At 45.7% G+C, this 26,925-nt stretch overlaps 1 protein-coding gene across 2 annotated transcripts in view; it reads left to right on the top strand.

The window, feature by feature from the left end:
• Positions 1 to 26,925, top strand: part of CPAMD8 (C3 and PZP like alpha-2-macroglobulin domain containing 8) — a 472,168-nt gene that overhangs the window by 309,847 nt on the left and 135,396 nt on the right. For both annotated transcript variants that reach the window (XM_082260961.1, XM_082260960.1), the window contains one exon: positions 7,118 to 7,205. In XM_082260961.1, the coding sequence (XP_082117087.1) occupies positions 7,118 to 7,205 (88 nt within the window). The remainder of the gene's footprint in view (positions 1 to 7,117; positions 7,206 to 26,925) is intronic.

Below are 26,925 nucleotides of genomic sequence, written 5' to 3'. Positions count from 1 at the left end.
TTGCGTGAGGAACCACAGTCATGGGCTCATCAACTTCGGGAGAAGGCAAGCCCAGTTCTTGCATCAGTCTCTTCCTTCTTTGAAGCCATGGCCCAGATCTATGATGATCCCCAACGGACCTCCACAGCAGAAGCTATTCTGCATAAACTCCAGCAAGGACTTCAGCCTGTGGAGGACTATGTTGTTAAGTTTCGCAAATGGAGTTCCGACACTGCCTGGAACGATGCAACCTTGCAGTACCAGTTTCGTTTGGGTCTTTCAGAGGCTCTTAAAGATGAACTTGCCAGACTAGATCCCCCAACTACGCTCTCAAACTTGATCCAGCTTTCTATTCAGCTTGATCGCAGAATCCGAGAGAGGAGGGCAGAAAAATCTGGCAACATTCCACCTAAATGGACACCAGCAGCACCTGTATCTCCAGCTCCACCACCATCCTCTTTCATGGTGGAGTCTGTTCAGTTGGGACTTCCTCGTTCACCTCTGTCAGCCAAGGAAAGACTTAGACGCAAGCAGAACAACTTATGCTTTTACTGTGGGGGCATTGGTCACTTTCTGCATGACTGCCCGATAAGACCACGTAAGACTGTCCTTGTTTCTGATACTTCCAGATATCCCCTGAAGAGCATCTCCTCTCACCTTTTGCTGACTCTCTCCCTGCAGCTACCTGGAGGGAGCATCCAAACTCAAGCCATTATTGACTCCGGGGCCTGCAGTTGTTTTATGGACTATTCGTTTGCTGAACAACACAAGGTTCCACTGCAAGCTAAAATGCAGCATCTGAAGATTCATTTGGCGGATGGTTCGAATCTCAAGTCAGGTCCTATCACACAAGAAACTTGTCCGCTACTGGCAGTAACCTCCTCTAATCATTCAGAATACCTAACCCTGGACATTATCCCATCACCTTTGTTCCCCATCATCCTGGGCATTCCGTGGTTGCAGGCACACAATCCCCAAATAAACTGGGAGTCTGGAGCGGTTTCATTCCCTACCACCTACTGCCAGCAACACTGTTTTGCCAATACGGTCACCACCTCGGCCCCCCTTATGGAACTGCAACCAGAGACTTCAGTTTCACAATATGTTCCATTAACTTACCATGATTTCTTAGATGTTTTTGATAGGAAGAATGCCGAGACCTTACCGCCGCATCGGCCGTACGATTGCCCAATTGAACTGTTACCCGGGGCCGAGATTCCATTTGGACGTATTTTTCCCCTATCAGAACTTGAGCTTGAGACATTGCACCTATACATTAATGAGAACCTAGAAAGGGGATTCATCCGTCCATCCACATCCCCCGCTGGGGCTGGAATATTTTTTGTTGAAAAAAAGGATCACACCCTGAGACCCTGTGTGGACTATAGAGAGTTAAACAAAATAACAATTAAAAACAGGTACCCTCTTCCTCTTGTTCCAGAACTTTTCCAGCGGTTCAGAACAGCGAAAGTGTTCACAAAGCTTGACCTTCGAGGTGCATATAACCTAGTAAGGATCCGGAAGGGGGATGAATGGAAAACAGCTTTCCGGTCCCGCTTTGGGCATTTTGAGTATTTAGTCATGCCCTTTGGTCTGTGTAATGCCCCAGCAACGTTCCAGCATTTCGTCAATGATATCTTTAGGTACTTCCTTGACCTTTTCATGATTGTGTACCTTGATGACATACTCATATTCTCCCCTTCCATTGAAGAACACCGGCTGCACGTTAAAAAGGTCCTCAACCGTCTCCGGGAACATCGGTTGTACGCAAAGGCTGAGAAGTGTGAATTTGAGAAAGAAACAATCCAGTTTCTGGGGCTTATTATCGCAACATCAGGCATTGCAATGGACCCGCAAAAAGTTAGTGCCATTCTTGAGTGGCCAGTGCCAGCAGATCGAAAAGGAGTCCAGAGATTTGTTGGATTTGCTAACTTTTATCGAAAATTTATCAAGAACTTCTCAGCTATCATCAGCCCCATCACACAGCTTACTAAACAAAACACCCGATTTCAGTGGACTCCGGCAGCGCAACTCGCCTTTGATAAATTAAAAGCTCTCTTTACATTGGCACCAATTCTGCAACATCCTGATCCTGCATTACCTTATGTCCTGGAAGTCGATGCCTCTGAAAATGCAGTTGGTGCTATCGTATCTCAGCGACAAGGCGCTAAGTCTCTTCTACACCCCGTGGCTTTCTTCTCAAGAAAACTCAGTCCATCAGAGAGAAATTATGATGTGGGAGACTGTTAGTTACTCGCCATCAAGTCCGCTCTGGAGGAATGGCGTTATCTGCTTGAGGTAGCAAGTCATCCAATCCTGATTTTCACGGACCACAAAAATTTAGAGTATCTCCGTACAACTAAGCGTCTAAGACCCCGTCAGGCCAGGTGGGCCTTATTTTTTTCAAGATTCTCATTTCACATAACCTACAGACCTGGTTCTAAGAATGGGAAACCTGACGCCCTGTCACGTATGTTTCTGGAAGAAAAGGAAGCTACTCAACCTGACACCATCCTATCCTCGCAAAATTTTCTGTTACTGCAAGGAGATTTTGTGTCACAGCTCAAACAAGCATCAAAGGAGGAAGGTCCACCATGTGACTCACAATTGCAAGAACGGGATGGATTGTTCGTCCATGAGCAACAAGTTTTTGTACCTTCAAGTCTTCGCCAGTCAGTCTTAAATTTGTGCCATGACCACCCTTTGGCAGGGCATTTTGGGATGCGCAAGACTCTGGAACTTTTACAACGGTCTTTTTGGTGGCCTAGCCTGAGGTCGGATTGCCAGAATTACGTAAGGACTTGTGAAACCTGTATTCGAAGCAAAGGAGACAAGACTAAAGCTTGGGGTCTATTAAGGCCTTTGCCCATTCCTACCAAGCCCTGGGAGATGATTAATATGGACTTTATTGTCGAGCTCCCACTATCTGAAAACTTTACTTCTATTTTTGTGATCATTGATAGGCTATCAAAGATGGCACACTTTGTACCAATGATTGGAACACCATCTGCTCCGGAGACTGCAAAAGCATTTGTCAAAGAAATAGTGCGGTTGCATGGGGTTCCTCGGAGCATAACCTCTGACCGAGGGGTTCAGTTTACGTCCAAATTCTGGAAAGAACTTTGTAAGGCACTTAAGATTGAGACATGGTTTTCTTCAGCATACCATCCCCAGATGAATGGTCAGACAGAACGAACTAACCAGACCTTAGAGCAATACCTTCGGTGTTTTTCTTCTTTCTCGCAGGATGATTGGGCTTCGCTCCTTCCTCTAGCAGAGTTCGCTTACAATGATTCTGTCCACTCGGCTACTGGTCAAACTCCATTCTTTGCGAACTTCGGATTCAATCCTTCTTTTTTACCTGATGCAGTCTTTGATTTACCTGTTCCAGCGGTTCAGGAGCGACTGACGTTTCTACAAAGCAACAATAAACTTCTGCAGGAAGCTATTGCCAAGGCTCAACAAGACAACAAGAAATTCTTTGATAAAAAGAGAAGGGGTGATCTGGATCTCAAGCCAGGGGACAGGGTTTGGTTATCAACCACTAATTTGAAGATGGCCTGTCCTTCCAAGAAATTGGCCCCCAAGTACATCGGTCCATTTGCTGTAAAAAGAATGATAAATCCAACAGCTTATGAACTTTTTCTACCTGAGAAATACAAGATTCACCCAGTTTTTCATGTGTCCCTGCTAAAGCCTGCTGTACCAGATCCCTTTCCTGCCCGTAATCCGGACCCTCCAGCACCAATCATGATTGACGATGAAGAGGAGTATGAAATTGAGGCCATTGTGGATTGTAGGAGAGGGTACCCAATATTTAATCAAGTGGAAAGGTTATGGTCCTGAGGAAAACTCATGGGAGCCTGAAGCTAATGTTCATGCCCCAAGACTGGTGAAAACTTTTTTCCAAGCTCATCCTGCCAAGAGGTCTCAGATGGGCATCCGGAGGCTGCCCATTAGGGGGGGGGGGGGGCAATGTAAGGTAAACCGGATTTCCTCCACCAGAAGGCCAGTCCGGACTTTCGCTCACGCCCGTGCACATTGCACACCTGCACTCACCAATTAGCATTTGGCTCCCAGTGGCCTATTTAAACTGCTCTAGTACTGTGAGCAGTTGCTGAATGGTCTTCAGCTTGTTCCCGTGGTTCTGAGACCTGATCTGTTGTTACTACTCACCTGTGTATGACCCGGCCTGCCTTTGGACTTTGCTTCTGCCCTTGCTCCTGCTCTGTTGCTTACTACCCTGACCTTGGCTTGCTTAAACGGACCTGATCTGCCTGCTTACCCTGTACCGCGCTGCCCGGCTGTTATCGACCTCGGCTTATCTTCTGGACTTGCTTGCTTGCTGATTCTGTACCTCACTGCCCGGTTTCCACTGGCTACTGCTCCCACGCTCTGGTGCCAAGCTGCCACTGCACCCTGTTCCAAGGACTGCGACTTCCAGCTGTACCCACCTACGGAGTGAACACCACCAGCTAGCCGCTACGGCACTCGTGCCACTCCTTGCCTTACACTCTCTGTTCCCACCCTCAGGAGTGTCAGGCGGGAGGAGCAAGAGAGGCCTCCACAACATTCCAGTCTTCACCAGGTACGTGATACTGCGTCTGTCAGAGGACGTAAGAAAAAATAGAATTTTTGTGAGAACTTACAGTAAAATTCTTTTCTCTGAGTCCTCTGACAGACGCAGCCCCCGCCCCTCTATTTTGGGGTTGTTTGTCTTCCTGTACTGTTTGCTACGAAACTGATTATTAAGCTGTAAGTGTCTGAGGGTAATGTCGAGAGGGACAGCCCCTAAGGTGTGTCTAGTGAAAGCTTTTTAAATTAGTTTCACTACCTAGCCTGCTCCTGCAGAGGCCACCATTACCCAATAGTGATGAAACTTGGAAGAGGCTGCGTCTGTCAGAGGACTCAGAGAAAATAATTTTACGGTAAGTTCTTAAAAAATTCTATTTTTACTGTTCCATAAAAACACAAGATAAAACACTCACAAGTGTGGCACTTAAGCAGTGCGGGCTGATCCGGCATAAAACATGTGTCTCTCAGACGAAATGGCCGTGATGTGACGTCATCATGCAGGCTCCGCCCCTATACGCGTTACGTCAATTCGTAGACTTCTTTAGAAGGGGTGGGGCTAGGACGTCACTCCTCTCTTTAAAATATCTTAGCATAATTAATGATCAATGGCAATGCCTCCCTTTTTGCTCACTCACACTTAGGCGACACCATCAGCTGCCCATCCCCAGGGCACACCCGGAAATCCTGCGATTGGTCCTGCTGCTGTCACTCAACTCCTGTGAGGAGGGACCTGGGGGGGAGGGGGGTCAGTCGATTGGTGGACTCTTTAATTCTGCAGCACCTATTACTGCAGCACCTATTAAACACTAACATAGCAATTTTTTATGGATTCATTCTTCATATACAGTATCTCACAAAAGTGAGTACACCCCTTCCTTACATTTTTGTAAATATTTTATTATATCTTTTCATGTGACTACACTGAAGAAATGACAATTATATTGTAAAGTAGTGAGTGTACAGCTTGTACAACAGTGTAAATTTGCTGTCCCCTGTGTCATGTGACTCATTAGTGTTACAAGGTCTCAGGTGTGAATAGGGAGCAGGTGTGGTAAATTTGGCGTTATCTCTCTCACTCTCTTATACTGGTCACTGGAAGTTCAACTTGGCACCTCATGGCAAAGAACTCTCTGAGGATCTGAAAAAAAGAATTGTTGCTCAACATAAAGATGGCTTAGGCTATAAGAAGACTGGCAAAACCCTGAAACAGAGCTGCAGCTTGGTGGCCAAGACCTTACAGCAGTTTAACAGGACAGGTTCCACTCAGAACAGGCCTCACCATGGTCAATCAAAGAAGTTGAGGGCACATGCACAGCGTCCTATCCAGAGGTTGTCTTTGGGACATAAACGTATTAGTGCTGCCAGCTTTACTGCAGAGTTTGAAGGGGTGGGGGTGGGGGGGTCAGCCTGTTAGTGCTCAGAACATATGACACACTCTGCATCAAATTGGTCTGCATGGCTGTCATCCAAGAAGGAAGCCTCTTCTAAAGATGATGCACAAGAAAGCCTGCAAACAGTTTGCTGAAGACATGCAGACTAAGGACATGGATTACTGGAACCATGTCCTGTGGTCTAATGTGACCAAGATAAACTTATTTGGTTCAGATGATGTCAAGCGTGTGTAGTGGCAACCAGGTGAGGAGTACAAAGACAAGTGTGTCTTGCCTACAGTCAAGCATTGTGGTGGGAGTGTCATGCTCTGGGGCTGCATAAGTGCTGCCGGCACTGGGGAGCTACAATTCATTGAGGGAACCATGAATGCCAACATGTAATGTGACATATTGCCTTGCTAAAGAATCTCAGTGTAAAGGTGATGGACTGGCCAAGCTTTTCTTCAGACCTAAACCCTATTGAGCATCTGTGGGGAATCCTCAACTGGAAGGTGGAGAAGCGCAAGGTCTCTAACATGCACCAGCTCTGTGATGTTGTAATGGAGGAGTGGAAAAGGACTCTAGTGGCAACCTGTGACACTCTGGTGAACTCCATGCCCAAGAGGGTTAAGGCAGTGCTGGAAAATAATGGTGGCCACACAAAATATTGACACTTTTGGCCCAATTTGGACATTTTAACTTAGGAGTGTACTCACTTTTGTTGCCAGCGGTTTAGACATTAATGACTGTGTGTTGAGTTATTTTGAGGGGGCAGCAAATTTACAGTTATATAAGCTGTACACTTACTATTTACATTGTAGCAAAGTGTAATTTCTTCAGTGTTGTCACATGAAAAGATAAAATAAAATATTTACAAAAATGTGAGGGGTGTACTCACTTTTGTGAGATGCTGTAAATATAGCTTTAAAAAAGTACAAGTGAATGGCTTAGGGTGTCAAGAAATGCTTGCAATTTTTTGAATGCTTTGTAAATGTAAATTTTGTTCTATTCACACGTTTCTATTTTAAGCAGCAAAATATGCATTTTGCTGCATAAAGATGCATTTCAAGTAAAAATCTCATCCTTTCCTAGGAGCTAGGTACATGTTACCATGCACTACTGAACAAGTAATTGTGTTACAATAAGAATTGGACTAATCAATTAGACTTGATTTATATGCTCTTTTTTTCCAGGTGGCTTCATTCTGGTGCTTCTAACATGGCCGTTCTTGAGCTTTCTTTGCTTTCAGGCTTTCGGGCAGACATTGAAAGTTTGGAACAGGTAAAAAGTTATACTATAATGAGTTGCATTCTGGAGTTTTGATTTTTCATAATTGCTTGATGATTACCCCCACTGGCTTTGCAGTAGTTGTTCTTGTTTGTGCCCTGTAATCCTTTTTTTTTTTTAACACGCATGCATCCTATTTACCATCTACAGTACTTCTTCTTTTAAATGTTTTGAAATGTTAATATTCAAAGAATTCAGTAAAGCATTTCCAGAGGGGGAATAAATCATTCCTTAGAGTAGTCTGGACCATATTGTCAAAGAGTCTGTAGCTCCCCTGCTGGGTTAAAGGAATTTTATATGCATTTTAGGAGTAACAGGGTGACTGATCCGTTCTGGCGGGAGCTGGTTTTACAACTTCCTAGAGGGCTGCATGGTGTTAGACATCTGGACTTAATTGGGTCAGATAAAGCCCGCCTTGGAAATCTCCTTTATATGACCAGCTCGAAGAACATGGTTTGTTTAATTTGGATGTGAACAGTAATTACCTGGTTTAACCACAGGAAACTAGACCGGGAAAATTAGCCCTGCTGGTTAGTGGTTAAAGGGATGTTTGAAGTAAAATATGAGCTAATCCAAGGGGAGATAAATATCTATAAAATTGTGCTCATGTACAGTGGTGGCTGGTGCTCAAAATTTTTGGGGGGGTGCAAAAAGAAAAATGTAATAGGTATTGCTTCGCGTCAAAAAACGCAGTAAAAAATTGCGTGACTTTGAAGTCATGGTACAGGCATGGCACAGGTGATGGTATAGGCATGGCATAGGTGATGGTACAGGCATGGCACAGGTGATGGTACAGGAGATGGTATAGGCATGGCACAGATATGGTATAGGCATGTCACAGGTCATGGTACAGGAGATGGTATATGCCCCCTTTCAATGCAGTGACCAGCGTACATGCCCCCTTTCAATGCAGAGACCAGTGTACATGCCCCCTTCAATGCAGAGTTCAGCGTGGGTGCCCCCTTCAATGCAATGAACATTGTGCTGTGCCCCCTTCAATGCAATGAACACTGTGCTATGCCCCCTTCAATGCAATAAACACTGTGCTGTGCCCCCACAATGCAGAGTTCAGCGTGCATGCCCCCTTCAATGCAACTGTGCTGTGCCCCCTTCAATGCAATGAACAATGTGCTGTGCCCCCTTCAATGCAATGAACACTGTGCTATGCCCCCTTCAATGCAATAAACACTGTGCTGTGCCCCCTTCAATGCAATAAACACTGTTCTGTGCCCCCTTCAATGCAATAAACACTGTGCTATGCCCCCTTCAATGCAATGAACACTGTGCTGTGCCCCAACAATGCAGAGTTCAGCGTGCATGCCCCCTTCAATGCAATAAACACTGTGCTATGCCCCCTTCAATGCAATAAACACTGTGCTGTGCCCCCTTCAATGCAATAAACACTGTGCTGTGCCCCCTTCAATACAATAAACACTGTGCTGTGCCCCCTTCAATACAATAAACACTGTGCTGTGCCCCCTTCAATGCAATGAACACTGTGCTGTGCCCCAACAATGCAGAGTTCAGCGTGCATGCCCCCTTCAATGCAATAAACACTGTGCTATGCCCCCTTCAATGCAATAAACACTGTGCTGTGCCCCCTTCAATGCAATAAACACTGTGCTGTGCCCCCTTCAATACAATAAACACTGTGCTGTGCCCCCTTCAATACAATAAACACTGTGCTGTGCCCCCTTCAATGCAATGAACACTGTGCTGTGCCCCCACAATGCAGAGTTTAGCGTGCATGGCCCCTTCAATGCAACTGTGCTGTGCCCCCTTCAATGCAATAAACACTGTGCAGAGTTCAGCGTGCGTGCCCCCTTCAATGCAACTGTTCCGTGCCCCCATCAATGCAGAGTTCAGCGTGCGAGCCCCTTTCAATGCAGAGCGCCACAGCCTTGTCCCCAATCACTGCAGAGCGCCACAGCATTGTCCCCAATCACTGCAGAGCGCCACAGCATTGTCCCCAATGATTGCAGAGTGCGCCACAGCATTGTACCCCAATGATTGCAGAGCGCCACAGCATTGTACCCCAATCACTGCAGAGTGCCACAGCATTGCACCCCAATGATTGCAGAGCGCCACAGCATTGTCCCCCAATGATTGCAGAGCGCCACAGCATTGTCCCCCAATGATTGCAGAGCGCCACAGCATTGTCCCCCAATGATTGCAGAGCGCCACAGCATTGTCCCCCAATGATTGCAGAGTGCCCACAGCATTGTCCCCCAATGATTGCAGAGTGCCCACAGCATTGTACCCCAATGATTGCAGAGTGCCACAGTATTGTACCCCAATGATTGCAGAGTGCCCACAGCATTGTACCGCAATGATTGCAGAGTGCCACAGCATTGTACCCCAATGATTGCAGAGTGCCCACAGCATTGTCCCCCAATGATTGCAGAGTGCCCACAGCATTGTACCCCAATGATTGCAGAGTGGCCACAGCATTGTCCCCCAATGATTGCAGAGTGCCACAGCATTGTCCCCCAATTATTGCAGAGCGCCACAGCATTGTCCCCCAATGATTGCAAAGCGCCACAGCATTGTCCCCCAATGATTGCAGAGCGCCACAGCATTGTCCCCCAATGATTGCAGAGTGCCCACAGCATTGTCCCCCAATGATTGCAGAGTGCCCACAGCATTGTACCCCAATGATTGCAGAGTGCCACAGTATTGTACCCCAATGATTGCAGAGTGCCCACAGCATTGTACCGCAATGATTGCAGAGTGCCACAGCATTGTACCCCAATGATCGTCGAGTGCCCACAGCATTGTCCCCCAATGATTGCAGAGTGCCCACATCATTGTACCCCAATGATTGCAGAGTGGCCACAGCATTGTCCCCCAATGATTGCAGAGCGCCACAGCATTGTCCCCCAATGATTGCAGAGCGCCACAGCATTGTCCCCCAATGATTGCAGAGTGCCCACAGCATTGTCCCCCAATGATTGCAGAGTGCCCACAGCATTGTACCCCAATGATTGCAGAGTGCCACAGTATTGTACCCCAATGATTGCAGAGTGCCCACAGCATTGTACCGCAATGATTGCAGAGTGCCACAGCATTGTACCCCAATGATTGCAGAGTGCCCACAGCATTGTCCCCCAATGATTGCAGAGTGCCCACAGCATTGTACCCCAATGATTGCAGAGTGCCCACAGCATTGTCCCCCAATGATTGCAGAGTGCCACAGCATTGTCCCCCAATTATTGCAGAGCGCCACAGCATTGTCCCCCAATGATTGCAGAGCGCCACAGCATTGTCCCCCAATGATTGCAGAGCGCCACAGCATTGTCCCCCAATGATTGCAGAGTGCCCACAGCATTGTCCCCCAATGATTGCAGAGTGCCCACAGCATTGTACCCCAATGATTGCAGAGTGCCACAGTATTGTACCCCAATGATTGCAGAGTGCCCACAGCATTGTACCGCAATGATTGCAGAGTGCCACAACATTGTACCCCAATGATCGTCGAGTGCCCACAGCATTGTCCCCCAATGATTGCAGAGTGCCCACATCATTGTACCCCAATGATTGCAAAGTGGCCACAGCATTGTCCCCCAATGATTGCAGAGCGCCACAGCATTGTCCCCCAATGATTGCAGAGCGCCACAGCATTGTCCCCCAATGATTGCAGAGCGCCACAGCATTGTCCCCCAATGATTGCAGAGTGCCACAGCATTGTCCCCCAATTATTGCAGAGTGCCAGCATTGTCCCCCAATTATTGCACAGCGCCACAGCATTGTCCCCCAATGATTGCAGAGTGCCACAGCATTGTCCCCCAATGATTGCAGAGCGCCACAGCATTGTCCCCCAATGATTGCAGAGTGCCAGCATTGTACCCCAATTATTGCAGAGTGCCAGCATTGTACCCCAATTATTGCAGAGTGCCACAGCATTGTCCCCAAATTATTGCAGAGCACCACAGCATTGTCCCCCAATGATTGCAGAGCGCCACAGCATTGTCCCCCAATGATTGCAGAGCGCCACAGCATTGTCCCCCAATTATTGCAGAGTGCCAGCATTGTCCCCCAATGATTGCAGAGCGCCACAGCTTTGTCCCCCAATTATTGCAGAGTGCCAGCATTGTCCCCCAATGATTGCAGAGCGCCACAGCTTTGTCCCCCAATTATTGCAGAGTGCCAGCATTGTCCCCCAATGATTGCAGAGCGCCACAGCTTTGTCCCCCAATTATTGCAGAGTGCCAGCATTGTACCCCAATTATTGCAGAGTGCCCACAGCATTGTACCCCAATTGATGCAGAGACCAGCGTGCGTGCTCCCTTCAAACTTACCTGGCGGCCGCGCGGCTCAGCTATCTTCCTCCTCTTCTGCGGCGGGTCCTTCTCCCTCGTCTCGGCGGCGGGAACTGACGCACGCACCGGCACCGCCCCCATTGCGACGTCAGCGATATCCTGGATGATGATTGGTCCAGGCTGTAGACTGGACCAATCACAGCCAGGATATCAGAAAGTGGGGGTGTCCAATCGCAAAGACTTGCGCCCAGGTTACGCCCCCAGAAGGCAGCCAATCGTCGCCTCTTCTGGGACGTAACCCACCCCCCCCCAGCCACCAGTTCCTTCAGGCGAGGCCGGCGAACCCAATTTTTTTTTTCCACTGGACACAGTGGATTGCAGATCCTGTAGGCCCGGTGATCATGTGATCGCTATGTGATGTATATGATTTGGCGCAACAGGGGACATACCACAGTATAAGTGCGGTGGGCAGTCCTGAAGTGGTTAAAGCGAATCCATACTTCCATTCGTTCCAGTGATGCAATGTCCACAAGCTCCCTCACTGGCACTAAGGCACTAACATCTTCGCCCTGTCTTCTTTCGGGTTCAGGATCTTCGAACATCTTGATTGGCGTCAAGATTTTGATGACATAACGTCCAAATGTGTGCCATAGTTCATTCATCCCAGTAGAGGCCTAGATTGTACACTGTGCTGCTTATTCATATGCATAACTCAATGTATATAAGAAGATTGCGAACAGACAGCTAAAAATCCTTGATTGCATAAGAGACTAAATCAGATTTTTCAGCAGAACCGATCAGTCATCAGGTCCAGGCCAATGATTTTTGGCCTGGACCTGTTGATCGGTCTGGCCCAATCAGATACTGTTCTGTGCCTGTGTAATGTAAACACAGGCACAGAAAAGACCCGCTCTCCCCTCCCATAATCGTTTTTGGATTCATCGAGAGGAGAGAGCAGATCTAAACTGTGAGTACTGCACCAAGCACACCCACACACACTTAGATAGGCACATTTCACCCCCAATCGCCCCCCAATTAACCCCTACACCCCCTGTCACAACACACACTGTATACAGTATATAGCATTTTCCTATATACCCGTATAAGTGTGACTTGTGACCAGGTTTAGCGCTTGCGGCCCTACCTTTTATACTTAGGATACCCGCCACCCCACCCATAAAGATTTAACCCCCTCATCCCCCCTGATCACCCCCAGTTAACCCCTTCCCCCCTGTCACATTGCACACTAATATACAGGTAATATAGTGTTTTACTGTATTTTGTGACTTGAGTTAGTGTTAGCGAGTTAGTTTCTGTCCCAAAGAGGTTTAGGGTCCCCGCCACCCCCCAATAAAGATTTAACCCACTGATCACCCCCAGTTAACCCTACACCCCCTTTCACAACACACACTGCATACAGTATATAGCAGCTTCCTATATACCTGTATCAGTGTGACTTGTGACCAGGTTTAGCGCTTGCGGCCATTCCTTTTAGGTTTAGGGTCCCCGTCACCCCCCCAATAAAGATTTAACCCCCTGACCCCCCCCCCCTGATCACCCCCAGTTAACCTCTTCCCCCCTGTCACATTGCACACTATACATAGTTACATAGTAGGTGAGGTTGAATAAAGACAATAGTCCATCCAGTTCAACCTGTGTAGGTGTGTGTGGCTGTAATCATCTCACATAGCCCTGAATGTTCTGTTCCTTGAGATGTACATCTAAGAGTCTTTTGAAAGCCACCATACTACCCGCAGAAACCACCTCTTGTGGTAGAGAATTCCACAATCTTGTAGCCCTAACAGTAAAGTACCCCCCTTGTTGCCTGAGGTTAAAATGCTTCTCCTCTAATCGTATTGTATGCCCTCGAGTCCTCATGCAATCCCTTCGCCTGAACAGCTTTTTTTCTAAGCTGAGATCCCCATTGAGATATTTAAAAATTGCTATCATGTCCCCCCTCAGGCATCTCTTCTCCAGGTAGAATAAATCAAGTGATTGCAGACGCTCTTCATAATTAAGGTCCTCCAATCCCCTAATTAGTTTAGTTGCCCTTCTCTGGACTCTCTCCAGCTCCAACACATCCCTCCTGAGGACTGGTGACCAGAACTGGACAGAATACTCCAGATGCGGTCGGACCAGAGTTTTATAAAGTGGAAGGATTATAGACTTATCTCTGGAATACATCCCTTTCTTTATGCATGCTAATATTCTGCTGGCTTTGGCAGCTGCCGCTTGACATTGCATGCTATTGCCTAGTCTATCATCAACCAAGACTCCAAGATCTTTCTCCATTTTTGATTCCCCCAAGGGTTCCCCTCCTAATGTGTATTATGCTTTTATGTTTCTAGTCCCCAAGTGCAAAACCTTACACTTCTCCACGTTAAACCTCATTTGCCAAGTCGTTGCCCACTCCGTTATTTTGTCCAGGTCATCCTGTAGGATATCTGCTTCATGCTGTGCAGTTATTGCCCTGGCCAATTTTGTGTCATCTGCAAAAACTGATATCGAACTACTGATACCGTCCTCAATGCTGTTTATGAATAAATTGAACAAGGTTGGTCCCAGGACTGAGCCTTGGGGGACCCCACTTACCACCTCGGACCAGTCTGAGTATGCGCTGTTTATTACCACCCTTTGGACACGCCCTTTTAGCCAGTTCCGTATCCAAGAGCAAACCCTGCTGTCGATACCTGCAGACCTTATTTTATAAATTAAGCGCTTAAGGCGAATTGTATCAAACGCCTTAGCGAAATCTAAGTACACCACATCCACTGATCTGCCCCTATCTAGCTCACAGCTCACCTCCTCGTAGAATGTTAAGAGATTGGTTTGACAAGAACGCCCATTTGTAAACCTGTGCTGGTTACTGCTGATGATGCTGTTGTCTTTAGCAAACTCTACGATATAGTCCCTTATCATCCCCTCCAGAAGTTTACATACTATTGATGTCAGACTGACAGGCCTATAATTTCCTGGGATATGCCTCTGACCCTTTTTGAATATCGGAATCATGTTTGCGTTCCTCCACTCCCCTGGTACATCTCCTGTCCTAATACTGTCAGCAAAGATCAGGAACAGTGGTCTAAATATAACCTTACTGAGTTCCTTGAGTACTCTCGGATGTACGCCATCCTGGCCTGGTGATTTGTTTGTGTTAAGTTTATCCAGCCTTTCCCTGATTTCACCCTCTGTTAGCCATAGTGGCAAGTCCTGCGTATTACTACTAACCATACAGTCATGGTCAGTGTACCCCTCCGTTTCCTGTGTAAATACTGACGAGAAAAAAGCATTCAGTGTCCTCTGTAACACAACTGCAGTTGCTTTTTCAGTGTCCTCTGTAACCATCCTCCCATCATCGTTAATTATGTGTGCAATATGCTCTGCCCTATTTTTTTTGCTGTTGATATATTTAAAGAATTTCTTTGGGTTTTTTTTACTATCCTCCGCTATTTGTCTCTCAAAGTTTATTTTAGCCATCTTGATTTTGTGTTTACTTTTCTTATTTGCCTCCTTGTATTGCTGGAAAGCCGATACTGTGCCTTCTGATTTATATTTCCTGAAGGCCAATTTTTTTCCCCATATAAGTTTTTTAACGCTACGGTTTAGCCAGCCAGGTTTGGCTTTGTCTCTTCTAAATTTATTTCCCATAGGAATACACTGCAAGATGCATTTGCTTAATATGTTCCTAAAGCATTCCAATTTTTCCTCTGTGGTCAGTGTTCCCAAGGTTTGGTCCCAATTTACCCTTTCCATCAATGAGTACAATTTTGGAAAGTTTGCCCTTTTGAAGTTTAGGGTTCTTATGTTCCCCACTTGCCTTGCTATATTGTTATTTACGCTAAATGTGATCATCCTGTGATCGCTAGAGCCCAGGTAGTCCTGGACTCCTACCTCCGAGATTAGGTCTGGGTCATAAGTGATCAATAGATCCAGGACTGCGTTTTCCCTAGTCGGAGAGTCCACCAACTGTGACATGTAATTATCCTGTAAGGTTTCCGTGAATAGACGGGCCTTTTGTGACTGTGAAGTCCCCTCTACCCAGTCAATGTCGGGATAATTGAAGTCCCCCAATATGATGACTGATCCTAGTTTTGCCACTTTACCCAATAGTGCTAAAAATTCCAGCTCTACCTCCTCCCCTTGTTTAGGTGGCCTATAGCAAACCCCCACAATTACTTTTCCCTTTTCTCCTTCCCTATGGAGTTCTACCCACACGGATTCTAACTCCATACTCATCCCTTCCGTAATGTCACTCCTCTCTATCACCCTTACATTGTTCTTGACATAGAGACATACCCCTCTCCCTCTTTTTCCTACCCTGTCCTTCCGGTACACCGAATACCCTAGGATATTGGCCAGCCAGTCATGTGAGGGGTCGAACCAAGTCTCCGTTATTCCCACAAGGTCTATGTCCTCCCCATGTACTAACATTTCCAACTCATCCATTTTATTAGCTAGGCTCCTGGCATTAGCATATACCCCTCTTAGTTTTACGGAAGTTAGACATGATTGGTGATTATGTTTATTCCTGTTTGGTCTGAGGTTTTCCCGCACAGACCTACCAATTGACGTTATGTCCCTACAGTCGCTACTGACTCTAATACTACCTTCTGTCTTTTGCTCCCTTCTGACTGACTTTACTTCTGAGCCCTCCCCCCGTCTCCTAGTTTAAAAGCCCCTCCAACTTGGTGGCCATCTTTCTCCCCAAAAGAGCTGTACCGTCCCCATTAAGGTGCAGCCCATCCTTACTAAAGAGCCGGTAGCCGACTGAGAAGTCAGCCCAGTTCTCCAGGAACCCAAACCCCTCCTTCCTACACCAATTCCTCAGCCACTTGTTAAGTTCCCTATTCTCCTTCTGCCTCTCTTGTGTGGCTCGAGGTACAGGCAGTATTTCAGAGAAAACCACCTTGGAGGTCCTATTCCTCAATCTATTACCTAAGTCCCTGAAATCGTTCTTTAGGATCCTCCACCTTCCTTTTACTTTGTCATTAGTGCCCACATGCACCATGACCGCTGGGTCATCCCCAGCCCCGCACAATAATCTGTCATCCAGATCTGCGATGTGCCGAACTCTGGCGCCCGGTAAACAACATACTGTTCGGCTACCGAGATCTTTTTGACAGATTGCCCTCTCTGTCCTCTTGATAATTGGGTCCCCAACTACCACAACCTGTCTAACCTTTCCTAAGTCAAGGCCCCCCTTCTTCCTGGAGCCGCCCCTCCCCTGGCAGCTGGGGGAGGGTGCCTGCTCCAGCTCTGCCACCCCTGAGTTGATATCCCCCTCAACCTGCAACTCGGCAAATTTGTTAGGGTGTACCAACTCAGGGCTGGCCTCCCTGACGCTCTTCCCACTAACCTTCCTAACGGTCACCCAGCTGCGTACCTCTGCTGCTTGCGTCTCCTCTATTCTTCCCTCCTCTATGCTGGCCCCTGCCAGCGCCTGATGGGTAATGTCCAAGCTCCTTTCTAGGTTGTTGATGCAACGCAGTCTTGCCACTGTGTTCTCTAGATCCAGGATCTGGTCTTCCAGAGCAACAAGTCGCTCACATCTTTCACAGCAGTATTCGCCCTTGATTGGTTCATCAAGGAACTCATACATGGCGCAAGAAGTGCACTGAGTGGCATCCGCAATCCTGTCGGACATTATTACCCACTACTCTATGGGGATAATATTAACGACCTGCTATTCCTTACCTACACTACCTCTAAATCCGCAGGTACTAAACCTGGGGTACTCCCCAGTCGCTAATATACTAACCAGTCACTAAGATACTCACCAGTCGCAAAGATACTCACCAGTCGCAAAGATACTCACCCGTCGCAAAGATACTCACCAGTCGCAAAGATCCTCACCAGTCGCAAGATACTCACCAGTTGCTAAGATACTCACTAGTCGCTAAGATACTCGCCAGTCGCTAAGATACTCACCAGTCGCAAAGATCCTCTCCAGTCGCAAATATACTCACCAGTCGCAGGATACTCACCAGTCGCAAAGATCCTCTCCAGTCGCAAATATACTCACCAGTTGCAAATATACTCACCAGTCGCAAAGATACTCACCAGTCGCAAAGATCCTCACCATTCGCCCGGATACTCACCGATCGCAAAGATGCTTACCAGTCGCAAAGATACTCACCCACCAGTCGCAACGATACTCACCAGTCGCAAGATACTCACCAGTCGCAAGGATACTCACTGGTCGGTCAGTCGCAGAGCACTGTCAGTCAGTCGCAGAGCACCGTCGGTCAGTTGCAGAGCAGTCTGTCAGTCACTGACGGTCGCAAAGCACGGTCAGTCGGTCACAGATCGCTATCAGTCACAGAGCACGGTCGGTCAGTCACAGATCGCTATCAGTCACAGAGCACGGTCAGTCACAGATCACTAACAGTCGCAGAACACGGTCAGTCATAATCGCTATCGGTCGCAGAGCATGGTCGATCAGTCACAGATCACTATCAGTCGCAGAGCACAGTCAGTCAGTCCCCAAAACTCTATCAGTCGCAGAGCACGGTCAGTCAGTCACAGATCACTATATGGTCAGTCAGTCCCAGGTCTCAGAGCACAGTCACACAGCTCTCTCCCCCCCCCCTCCCCGCTTTGCTTGCAGCTGGCGCCTCACACACTGCGTCACCCACTGGGAACGGTCACCACAGCCTCACACCCTGGGAACGGTCCCCACAGCCTCACACACTGGGAACGGTCACCACAGCCTCACACACACGGTCCCCACAGCCTCACACCGTGGAAACGGTCACCACAGCCTCACACACTGGGAACGGTCTCCTCCTCCTCTCCTCCTCCCCTAATATAGGGGTTTACTGTATTTTTGTATTAGTGTGATTGTGACTTGAGTTAGCGCTAGCAAAATGTTTTCTGTCCAAAGTAGGTTTAGCGCAGATCCCCGGCGCATAGTTAGAAATAACCCCTTGATTACCACACACACACACACACACTTCCATTACTAGTATAGTGTTTGAACAGATCAATATCTGATCTGATCAGAACTATACTAGCGTCCCCATAGTTTAGGGTTCCCAAAATGCGGTGTTTGCACGATCAGCACTGATTCCTGCCAGCACCTGCGTTTAACCCCATCCGCCCAGCCCACCCCACCCCACCCAGGCAAGTGTAGTAATCAATAGATTACTGTCACTTACAAAAAACAAAAAACTGCTGTGTTAGCAGAGTCAGGCCTGATCCCTGCTAGCATTAGAATTTTTTTTTGGTAGCGGTTGAAATAGTCCTTGACAACCAGGTGCTTTTTTTACACACTACTGTACCGGTAAATTTAGTTGCTAAAATGAACAAATGTTGGTACAGTAGTGCAGAGGCTTACAGTATACTGACCACGTCAGATGAGAGCGATGGGGAAGCCTCACTGGCAGAATCAGGGTCAGTATACGTACCTGAACAGAGCAGAGGCTCCCTGACAGATAGCTCCGACGACAGATGGGTTACTGTAAGAACCAGGCGCACTGACCCCATTCTGGAGTTGCTGAGGTGCAGAGATCGCAGCGTGCTCGTATGGAGCAGAGTGTCGGTACTAGTGCCACTCATCCTTTTGGTGGCCTGGTCAGCGCCAGCGGCCTAGTACACCCTGGACCTAGTAAAACCAGAACTGCAGTAACACTCGGTGATGTGGCGAGTCCCATAAGTGCAGTTGAAGCTGGTGCGGTGGCTAGCACGAGTAGTGGCCCGCAGCCACCGCGTATTCGAAGACAGGCCCGTAGAACCCATAGTGCCCTCCCTGATGCGCTGGCATATCCCAATTGGCAACCCACTGATACTACAGCACCAGTACTTCCCCCATTCACTGCCCAACCTGGAATCCACGTGGAAACAGCCAATTTTACGCCCCTGAATTTTTATGAGCTGTTCTTCACGGAAGATCTTTTCAGATCTATTGTGAATCAATCAAATTTATATGCGCAATTCATCGCCGCCAACCCAAATTCGCCCCTTGCCAGACCATCCGACTGGAAACCTTTAACGGTTCCTAATTTTAAAATCTTTCTGGGCCTTTCCCTCAACATGGGCATAACCAAAAAGAGTGAATTGCGGCTATATTGGTCCACTAGCCCAATTCACATATGCACGTGTTCTCTGCCTCCATGTCCAGGGCAAGATACGAGCAAATTCTGCGATTCATGCATTTCAACGACAATGAAATCTGTCGTCCTGTAAAGACTTTTAAAGGCTTTTAAAAATGTATGTAGTTTGTTGCCGATGCACAGGCGGGCGCAATTTTTAAAGCATGTCATGTTTGGTATCTATTTACTCGCCATAAGTTCATCTTTTAAATTTTACCAAACAATTTGGAATTATATAGTGTATTTGTGCATTAAATGTAAAAAAATATATATTTTTCTCGTAAATTGCGTTTGGAAAATCTGTGCGCAAATACCATGTGACAAAAAAATTTGCAACATCCACCATTTTGTTCTGTAGGGCCTCTGCTTTAAATAAATATATAATGTTTGAGGGTTGAAAGTAATTTTCTAGTAAAAAAAAATATTTTTTCATGTAAACAAAAAGTTACAGAAAAGGCTTTGTTTTCAAGTGGTTAGAAGAGTGGGTGATGTGTGGCTAAGATTGAGCATAAAATGCTGGGACAGTTCAGACACCCCCCCCCAAATGACCCCTTTTTGAAAAGTAGTCACCCAAAGCTATTTGCTGAGAGGCATATTGAGTCCATGGAGTATTTTATATTTTGCCCTAAGTTTCGGGAATGTGACAATTTGTTTTTTTTTTTTTACACAAAGTTGTCACTAAATGATATATTGCTCACGCATGCCATGGGTATATGTGAAATGACACCCCAAAATACATTCTGCTGCTTCTCTTGAGTACAGGGATACCACATGTGTGAGACTTTTTGGGAGCCTAGCTGTGTACGGGACCCCGAAAACCAATCCTCACCTTCAGGTTTTCTAATGGTGTAAATTGCTTATTTTACCTCTGCACTACCTGTCACAGTTCCAGAGGCCCTGAAATCTAAAGGTAGCACAAAACCCCCACAAATGACCCCATTTTACAAAGTAGACACTCTAAGCTATTTGCTGAGAGGCATGGTGAGTCCATGGAATATTTTATATTTTGCCACAAGTTTCAGGAAAATTATTATTTCTTTTTTTTTTTTTTTTCACACAAAGTTGTCACTAAATGATATATTGCTCACACATGCCATGGGTATATGTGAAATGACACCCCAAAATACATTCTGCTGCTTCTCCTGAGTACAGGGATACCACATGTGTGAGACTTTTTGGGAGCCTAGCTGTGTACGGGACCCCAAAATCAATCCCCACCTTCTGGTTTTCTAATGGCGTAAATTGTGTATTTTACCTCCGCACTACCCGTCACAGTTTCAGAGACCCTGAAATTTCAAGATAGCACAAACCCCCCCCCCCATATTACCCCATTTTGCAAAGTAGACACTCCAAGCTATTAGCTGAGAGGCATGGTGAGTCCATGGAATAGTTTATATTTTGCCACAAGTTTTCTAAAATTATTATTTATTTATTTATTTATTTTTACACAAAGTTGTCACTAAATGATATATTGCTCACACATGCCATGGGTATATGTGGACTTACACCCCAAAATACATTTTGCTGTTTCTCTTGAGTACAGGGATACCCCATGTGTGAGACTTTTTCTGCAGTCTAGCCACGTACAGGACCCCGAAAACCAATCCCCACCTTCAGGCTTTCTAAGGGCGTAAATTGTTGATTTCACTCCTTACTACCTATCACACTTTTGAAGGCCATGAAATGCCAAGATGCCACAAAACTCCCCCAAATGACCCCATTTTGCAAAATAGACACTCCAAGCTATTTGCTGAGAGGCATGGTGAGTATTTTGCAGCTCTCATTTTTTTTGGAAAAAAAGGTAAAAAGAGGAACAAGCATTTTTTTTTTTCTCTTTTTTCAATTTCCAAAACTTTGTGACAAAAAGCGAGATCTGCAAAACACTCAACATGCCTCTGCAAATAGCTTAGGGTGTCTATTTTCCGAAAAGGGGTCATTTGGGGGGGGGGGGGGTTTGTGCTGTCTTGGCATTTCATGGCCTCCGAAACTGTGATTGGTAGTCAGGAGTGAAATCAACAATTTACGCCCTTGGAAAGCCTGAAAGTGGTGATTGGTTTCGGGGTACTGTACTCGGCTAGACTGCAAAAAAGTCTCACACATGGGGTATCCCTGTACTCAGGAGAAGCAGCAGAATGTATTTTGGGGTGTCATTTCACATATACCCATGGAATGTGTGAGCAATATATCATTTAGTGACAACTTTGTGTAAAAAAACAAAAAAAAATAAATAATAATAATTTTCCTTCCTGGAACTTGTGGCAAAATATAACATATTCCATGGACTCACCATGCCTCTCAGCAAATAGCTTGGGGTGTCTACTTTGCAAAATGGGGTCATTTTGGGGGGTTTTGTGCTATCTTGAAATTTTAGGGCCTCTGAAACTGTGACAGGTAGTGCGGAGGTGAAATGCACGCCATTAGAAAACCTGAAGATGGTGATTGGTTTTCGGGGTCCTGTACACAGCTAGGCTCCCAAAAAGTCTCACACATGTGGTATCCCTGTACTCAGGAGAAGCAGGAGAATGTATTTTGGGGTGTCATTCCACATATACCCATGGCATGTGTGAGCAATTTATCTTTTAGTGACAACTTTGTGTTAAAAACTAAAAAAAAATGTAAATTTCCCGAAACTTGTGGCAAAATATAAAATATTCCCTGGACTCACCATGCCTCTCAGCAAATAGCTTGTGGTGTCTACTTTCCAAATGGGGTCATTTGGGGGGGTTTTGTGCTATCTTGAAATTTCAGGGCCTCCGAAACTATGATGGGTAGTGAGGAGTAAAATCAAAAATTTACGCAATTAGAAAACCTGAAGATGGTGATTAATTTTTGGGGTCCCGTACACAGCTAGGCTCCCAAAAAGTCTCACACATGGGGTATCCTCATACTCAGGAGAAGCAGCAGAATGTATTTTGGGGTGTAATTCCACATAAACCCATGTCATGTGTGAGAAATTTATCTTTTAGTGACAACTTTGTGTTAAAAAAATAAATAAATAATATATTTTTTTTAATATTCCCAAAACTTGTGGCAAAATATAAAATATTCCATGGACTCACCATGCCTCTCAGCAAACAGCTTGGGGTGTCTACTTTCCAAAATGGGGTCATTTGGGGGGGGTGTATCTTGACATTTCAGGGCCTCCTTAACCGTTATAGGTAGTGAGAAAATGCAATGAAAAATGTACGCCCTTTGAAATTCTGATGGTGGTGATTGGTTTTCGGGGTCCCGTACACAGCTAGGCACCCAAAAAGTCTCACATATGTGGTATCCCTGTACTCAGGAGAAGCAGCAGAATATATTTTGTGGTGTAATTACACATATACTCATGGCATGTGTGAGCAATATATCATTTCAATGACAACTTTGTGTAAAAAAAAAAAAAAAATTATTTTTTTAGTCATTTTTCAAACACCTGTGACAAAAAAATGAAATATTCAATGAGCTCAACATGCCTCTCAGGACATTCCTTAGGATGTCTACTTTCCAAAAAGTGGTAATTTGGGGGGGTTTTGTACTGCCCTGCCATTTTAGCACTTCATGAAATGAGATAGGCAGTCAGAAATTAAAGCTGCGTAAATTCCAGTATTTAAACCATAGTTTGTAGACGCTATAAATTTTGCGCAAACCAATAAAAATACGCTCATTGAGATTTTTTTTCGTCAAAGACATGTAGCTAAATAAAAAGCGCAGAGGTGATCAAATACCACCAAAAGAAAGCTCTGTTTGTGGGAAAAAAGGACGTAAATTTAGTTTGGGTACAGCATTGCATGACCACGCAATTGTCAGTTAAAATCATGCAGTGCCAAGTTGAAAAAAGGGCTCTGGTCTTTGAGCAGCCAAATCCTCCAGGGCTTAAGTGGTTAAAGAGACTCTGTCACTTGCCTATTCAGGGTAAAGTGACTGTGCCTCTTAATAGCCTACCCCTCTTGTAAGGTATACTCACCATTCTATGCTCTCTCATCCTCTCCCCACATATTTGAGGGCTTCCAGGTATGGTGAAGCATGTGACCTCCCCCATGTGACAGTGCTGGAGCCTAAACAGCCAATCACCAAGCCTAAACAGCCAATCACCAACACTGTGTCACTGTGTCATGGAGTGAGAGGAGCATCAGTGTCATCCACCTGGGTTTTCTTTGACACCATCCAGCACGAAGCCAAGACCCTTCTATTTCTAAAAATAATGACAATGACTCAAAATAAAAAAAATTATTTTGTAAGCACTATCACCCAGTTTAACATTTCTCCAGTCTCCATCTCCAATGATATCTCCCTTTTTAAATAAGTCACTTTCTGAGCTGCATAATCATTCTCAACTCTAAATATTATTATTTATTATTATTATTATTGTATTATACAGGATTTATATAGCGCCAACAGTTTGTGCAGCACTTTAAAACATGAGGGCAGACAGTACAGTTATTATACAATTCAATACAGGAGGAATCAGAGGGCCCTGCTTGAGCTTACAATCTAGGAGGGAGGGTCAAGTGGAACAAGATAACTGTGGGGGAAGAACTTATGGAGAAAATAAAAGTATAGTTGTTAAATAGGGGCCGAATAGGCTTCTCTGGAAATGAGGGTGTTCAGGGATTATCTAAAAGCAAACAGGGTAGGAGATAGTTGGACAGATTGGGGTAGGGAGTTCCGTAGGATAAAAGAGGCTCATGAAAAATCCTGGGGTTAGAATTGGAGGAGATGACGAGGGAGCTAGAGAGCAGGAGGTCTTGGCAGGAACAAAGAGAATGAGTAGGTTGGTATTTTCAGACTAGGTTAGTGATGTAGCTGGGGGCTGAGTTGTGGATGGCTTTGTAAGTTGTTGTTAGTATTTTGAATTGAATTTGTTGGGTGAGTGGAAGCCAGTGGAGGGATTGACAGAGAAGAGTAGCAGATACTGAACTGTTGGTAAGGTGGATGAGCCTGGCAGCAGCATTCATGATGGACTGAAAGAGAGATAGCCTATGTAAAGGTAATCCCATGAGGAGGGAGTTGCAGTAGTCGAGGTGGGAGATGACCAGGGAGTGAACTAAGAGCTTTGTGGTGTCATTGGTTAGGAAGGACTGTATTTTGGAGATGTTGAGGAGATTGAGGCAGCAAGATTTGGACAGTAATTGGATGTCGGGCCGAAAGGATAGTTCAAGATTAAAGGTGTCCAGGATTACACCTAGAACCTTGGCATGCGGGGACGGGCTGATATTAGTGCTATCGATCGTGACAGAGAAATCAGGGGAAGAGGTACGTGGGGAGGAAAAATTATGAGCTTGGTTTTGGATAGATTGAGTTTGAGGAAGTGGTGTGACATCCGGGCTAATATGTCTGTTCAAGTAAATTAGTGATACGTGAGGAGACTGAAGGAGTGAGCTGAGGGGTAGAGATATAGATTTGGGTGTCATCAGCGTAGAGATGGTATTGGAAGCCATGGAAAAAGGGAGGTCCAAGAACAGAACCTTGGGGGACCCCAACAGAGAAAGGGAGAGGAGAGAAGGAAGTAGAATTGTAAGTAACGCTAAAGGTGTGGTTGGATAACTAGAATGAGAACCAGCGAAGAGTACAGTCACGGAGACCAAAGGCGTGGAGTTTTTGTGGAGGAGGGGGTGGTCCACTGTTTCAAAGGCAGCAGAGAGGTCTAGGAGTTGGAGTACAGAATAGTGTCCATTGGATTTAGCTGTTAGCAGATCGTTTGTGAGTTTTTGGAGAGCAGTAGCCGTGGAGTGTTGAGGGCGGAATACAGACTGAAGGTAATCAAGAAGGTTATTCTTGGTGAGGTGGTCGCTCAGTCGGTTGTAGACCAGACATTCAAGGAGTTTGGATAAACAGGGGAGCAAGGCGTTTGGGCCTAGGTTGTTAAGACTGGTGGGGTGTAGTGAGGGCTTTTTAAGAATGGGGGGTGACTAGTGCATGTTTTAGAGAGTTAGGGAAAATGCCAGAAGAGAGGGAGAGATTGTAGATGTGAGTCAGAGAGTGATCGTAGCATTTGCAAGGGAACAGGATCCAGGGCGCTGGTGGTTAGGTGGACGTTAGAGAAAAGTTCAGCATCCTCATCTATAGTGGCTGAATGAAGGAAGTAATGATTGTACCTGTGGACATGGAGTGTTAAGTGTACAGCAGAAATCTCCTCACAAATTGTATCAATCTTATGTTAGAAGTGATTGGCGATCTCCTGGGCAAGAGTTGGGGATGTGATGATAGGTTGTTAATGAGAGTAAAAAAAGTGTCTGCTTGGCAGTGAGGAGGCAGGAATTTTATTTTTGAAGGGCAGATTTATATTTGTTGAAATCTTTCTGAGACTTGGTCTTACACCACAGACGCTAAAGAGCGTGGCTATGTTTTCTCAGACTTCTAGTGTCCTCTGTTTTCCAAGTTTGTAGGGGTCACAATCTGATTCTGTGTGTAGTGAGGGGGGCCAGTGTGTCCAGGAAGGATTACTGTGAAGTGTTGTAGACAGAAGTGGCTAGGTTGGGGCAGGGCAGGGATGAGATTTCGTCTTAGAGGTGGTCAGTAGCAGAGTAGAAAAGAGAAGGGTGGAGGTGGCCAAGGTTTCTATGGGTCATTTCTAGGCGGTTGGAGGGAGAGTAGGTTGAAGAGAGGGAGAGAGTGAAACTAATATGGTAGTGGTCGGAGAGAGGGAAAGGATTGTTGGAGAGATTGCACGGAGTGCACAGGAGGGAGAAAACAAGTGATACAAAAAGGAGAGTAACACTGCTCAGGCTCAATCAGACGTGCTCTGCAATCCAGCTGGGTGCTCACCACTGTAGAGAAGTTTATAGGAAAAGGAAATAGGTCGCACTTTACCATGGAATGAAGTTGCTTGCATTTATTGAAGCATCATCATGTCTAACATCCAAACAGACAGAAACTGTTAACGCGTTTCACACGGGTCTCCATACTTGTTCACTACAAAATCTATGAAAAAGGACACAGACTCTTAAAAGATGCGCTCGAAATCGAGCCACACCTCACAGCACCTGTGTCCTATCGCTAGTAAATGTCAAATGTTCATATCATTAAAACACATTATTACAAAACAACATTTGATTACACACAATTAATGCATGTTAAGTTTTCTACAGAACCACAACATTGTCATAAAAATCTTTTTCACAAATAAAAATAAAAAAGACAAATACTATTAAACGAAGCCAAATGTCAAAAGATCACAATCACTATAACAAATTGTGCAAATGGCAGGGAAAAGATAAGATAAAATCATGTCTTTCTAGATTTTAACACTATATATCTGACCCCATTGCTTTCGTATGGATCTGACATGTCTGCATGTGTCATATCTGCGTGAGACACCATAAAAAACAACAATTCAACTGAAATCTATATATGTCTGTATATTCCTTCTCCCTTCGCTGTTAT

Source organism: Pelophylax lessonae, assembly GCF_965119305.1.
Source record: "Pelophylax lessonae genome assembly, chromosome: 1".
Lineage (NCBI taxonomy): Eukaryota > Metazoa > Chordata > Amphibia > Anura > Ranidae > Pelophylax > Pelophylax lessonae.
The sequence above is the reverse complement of the archived record's forward strand: the minus strand, read 5'-3'. Positions and strand labels throughout refer to the sequence as shown.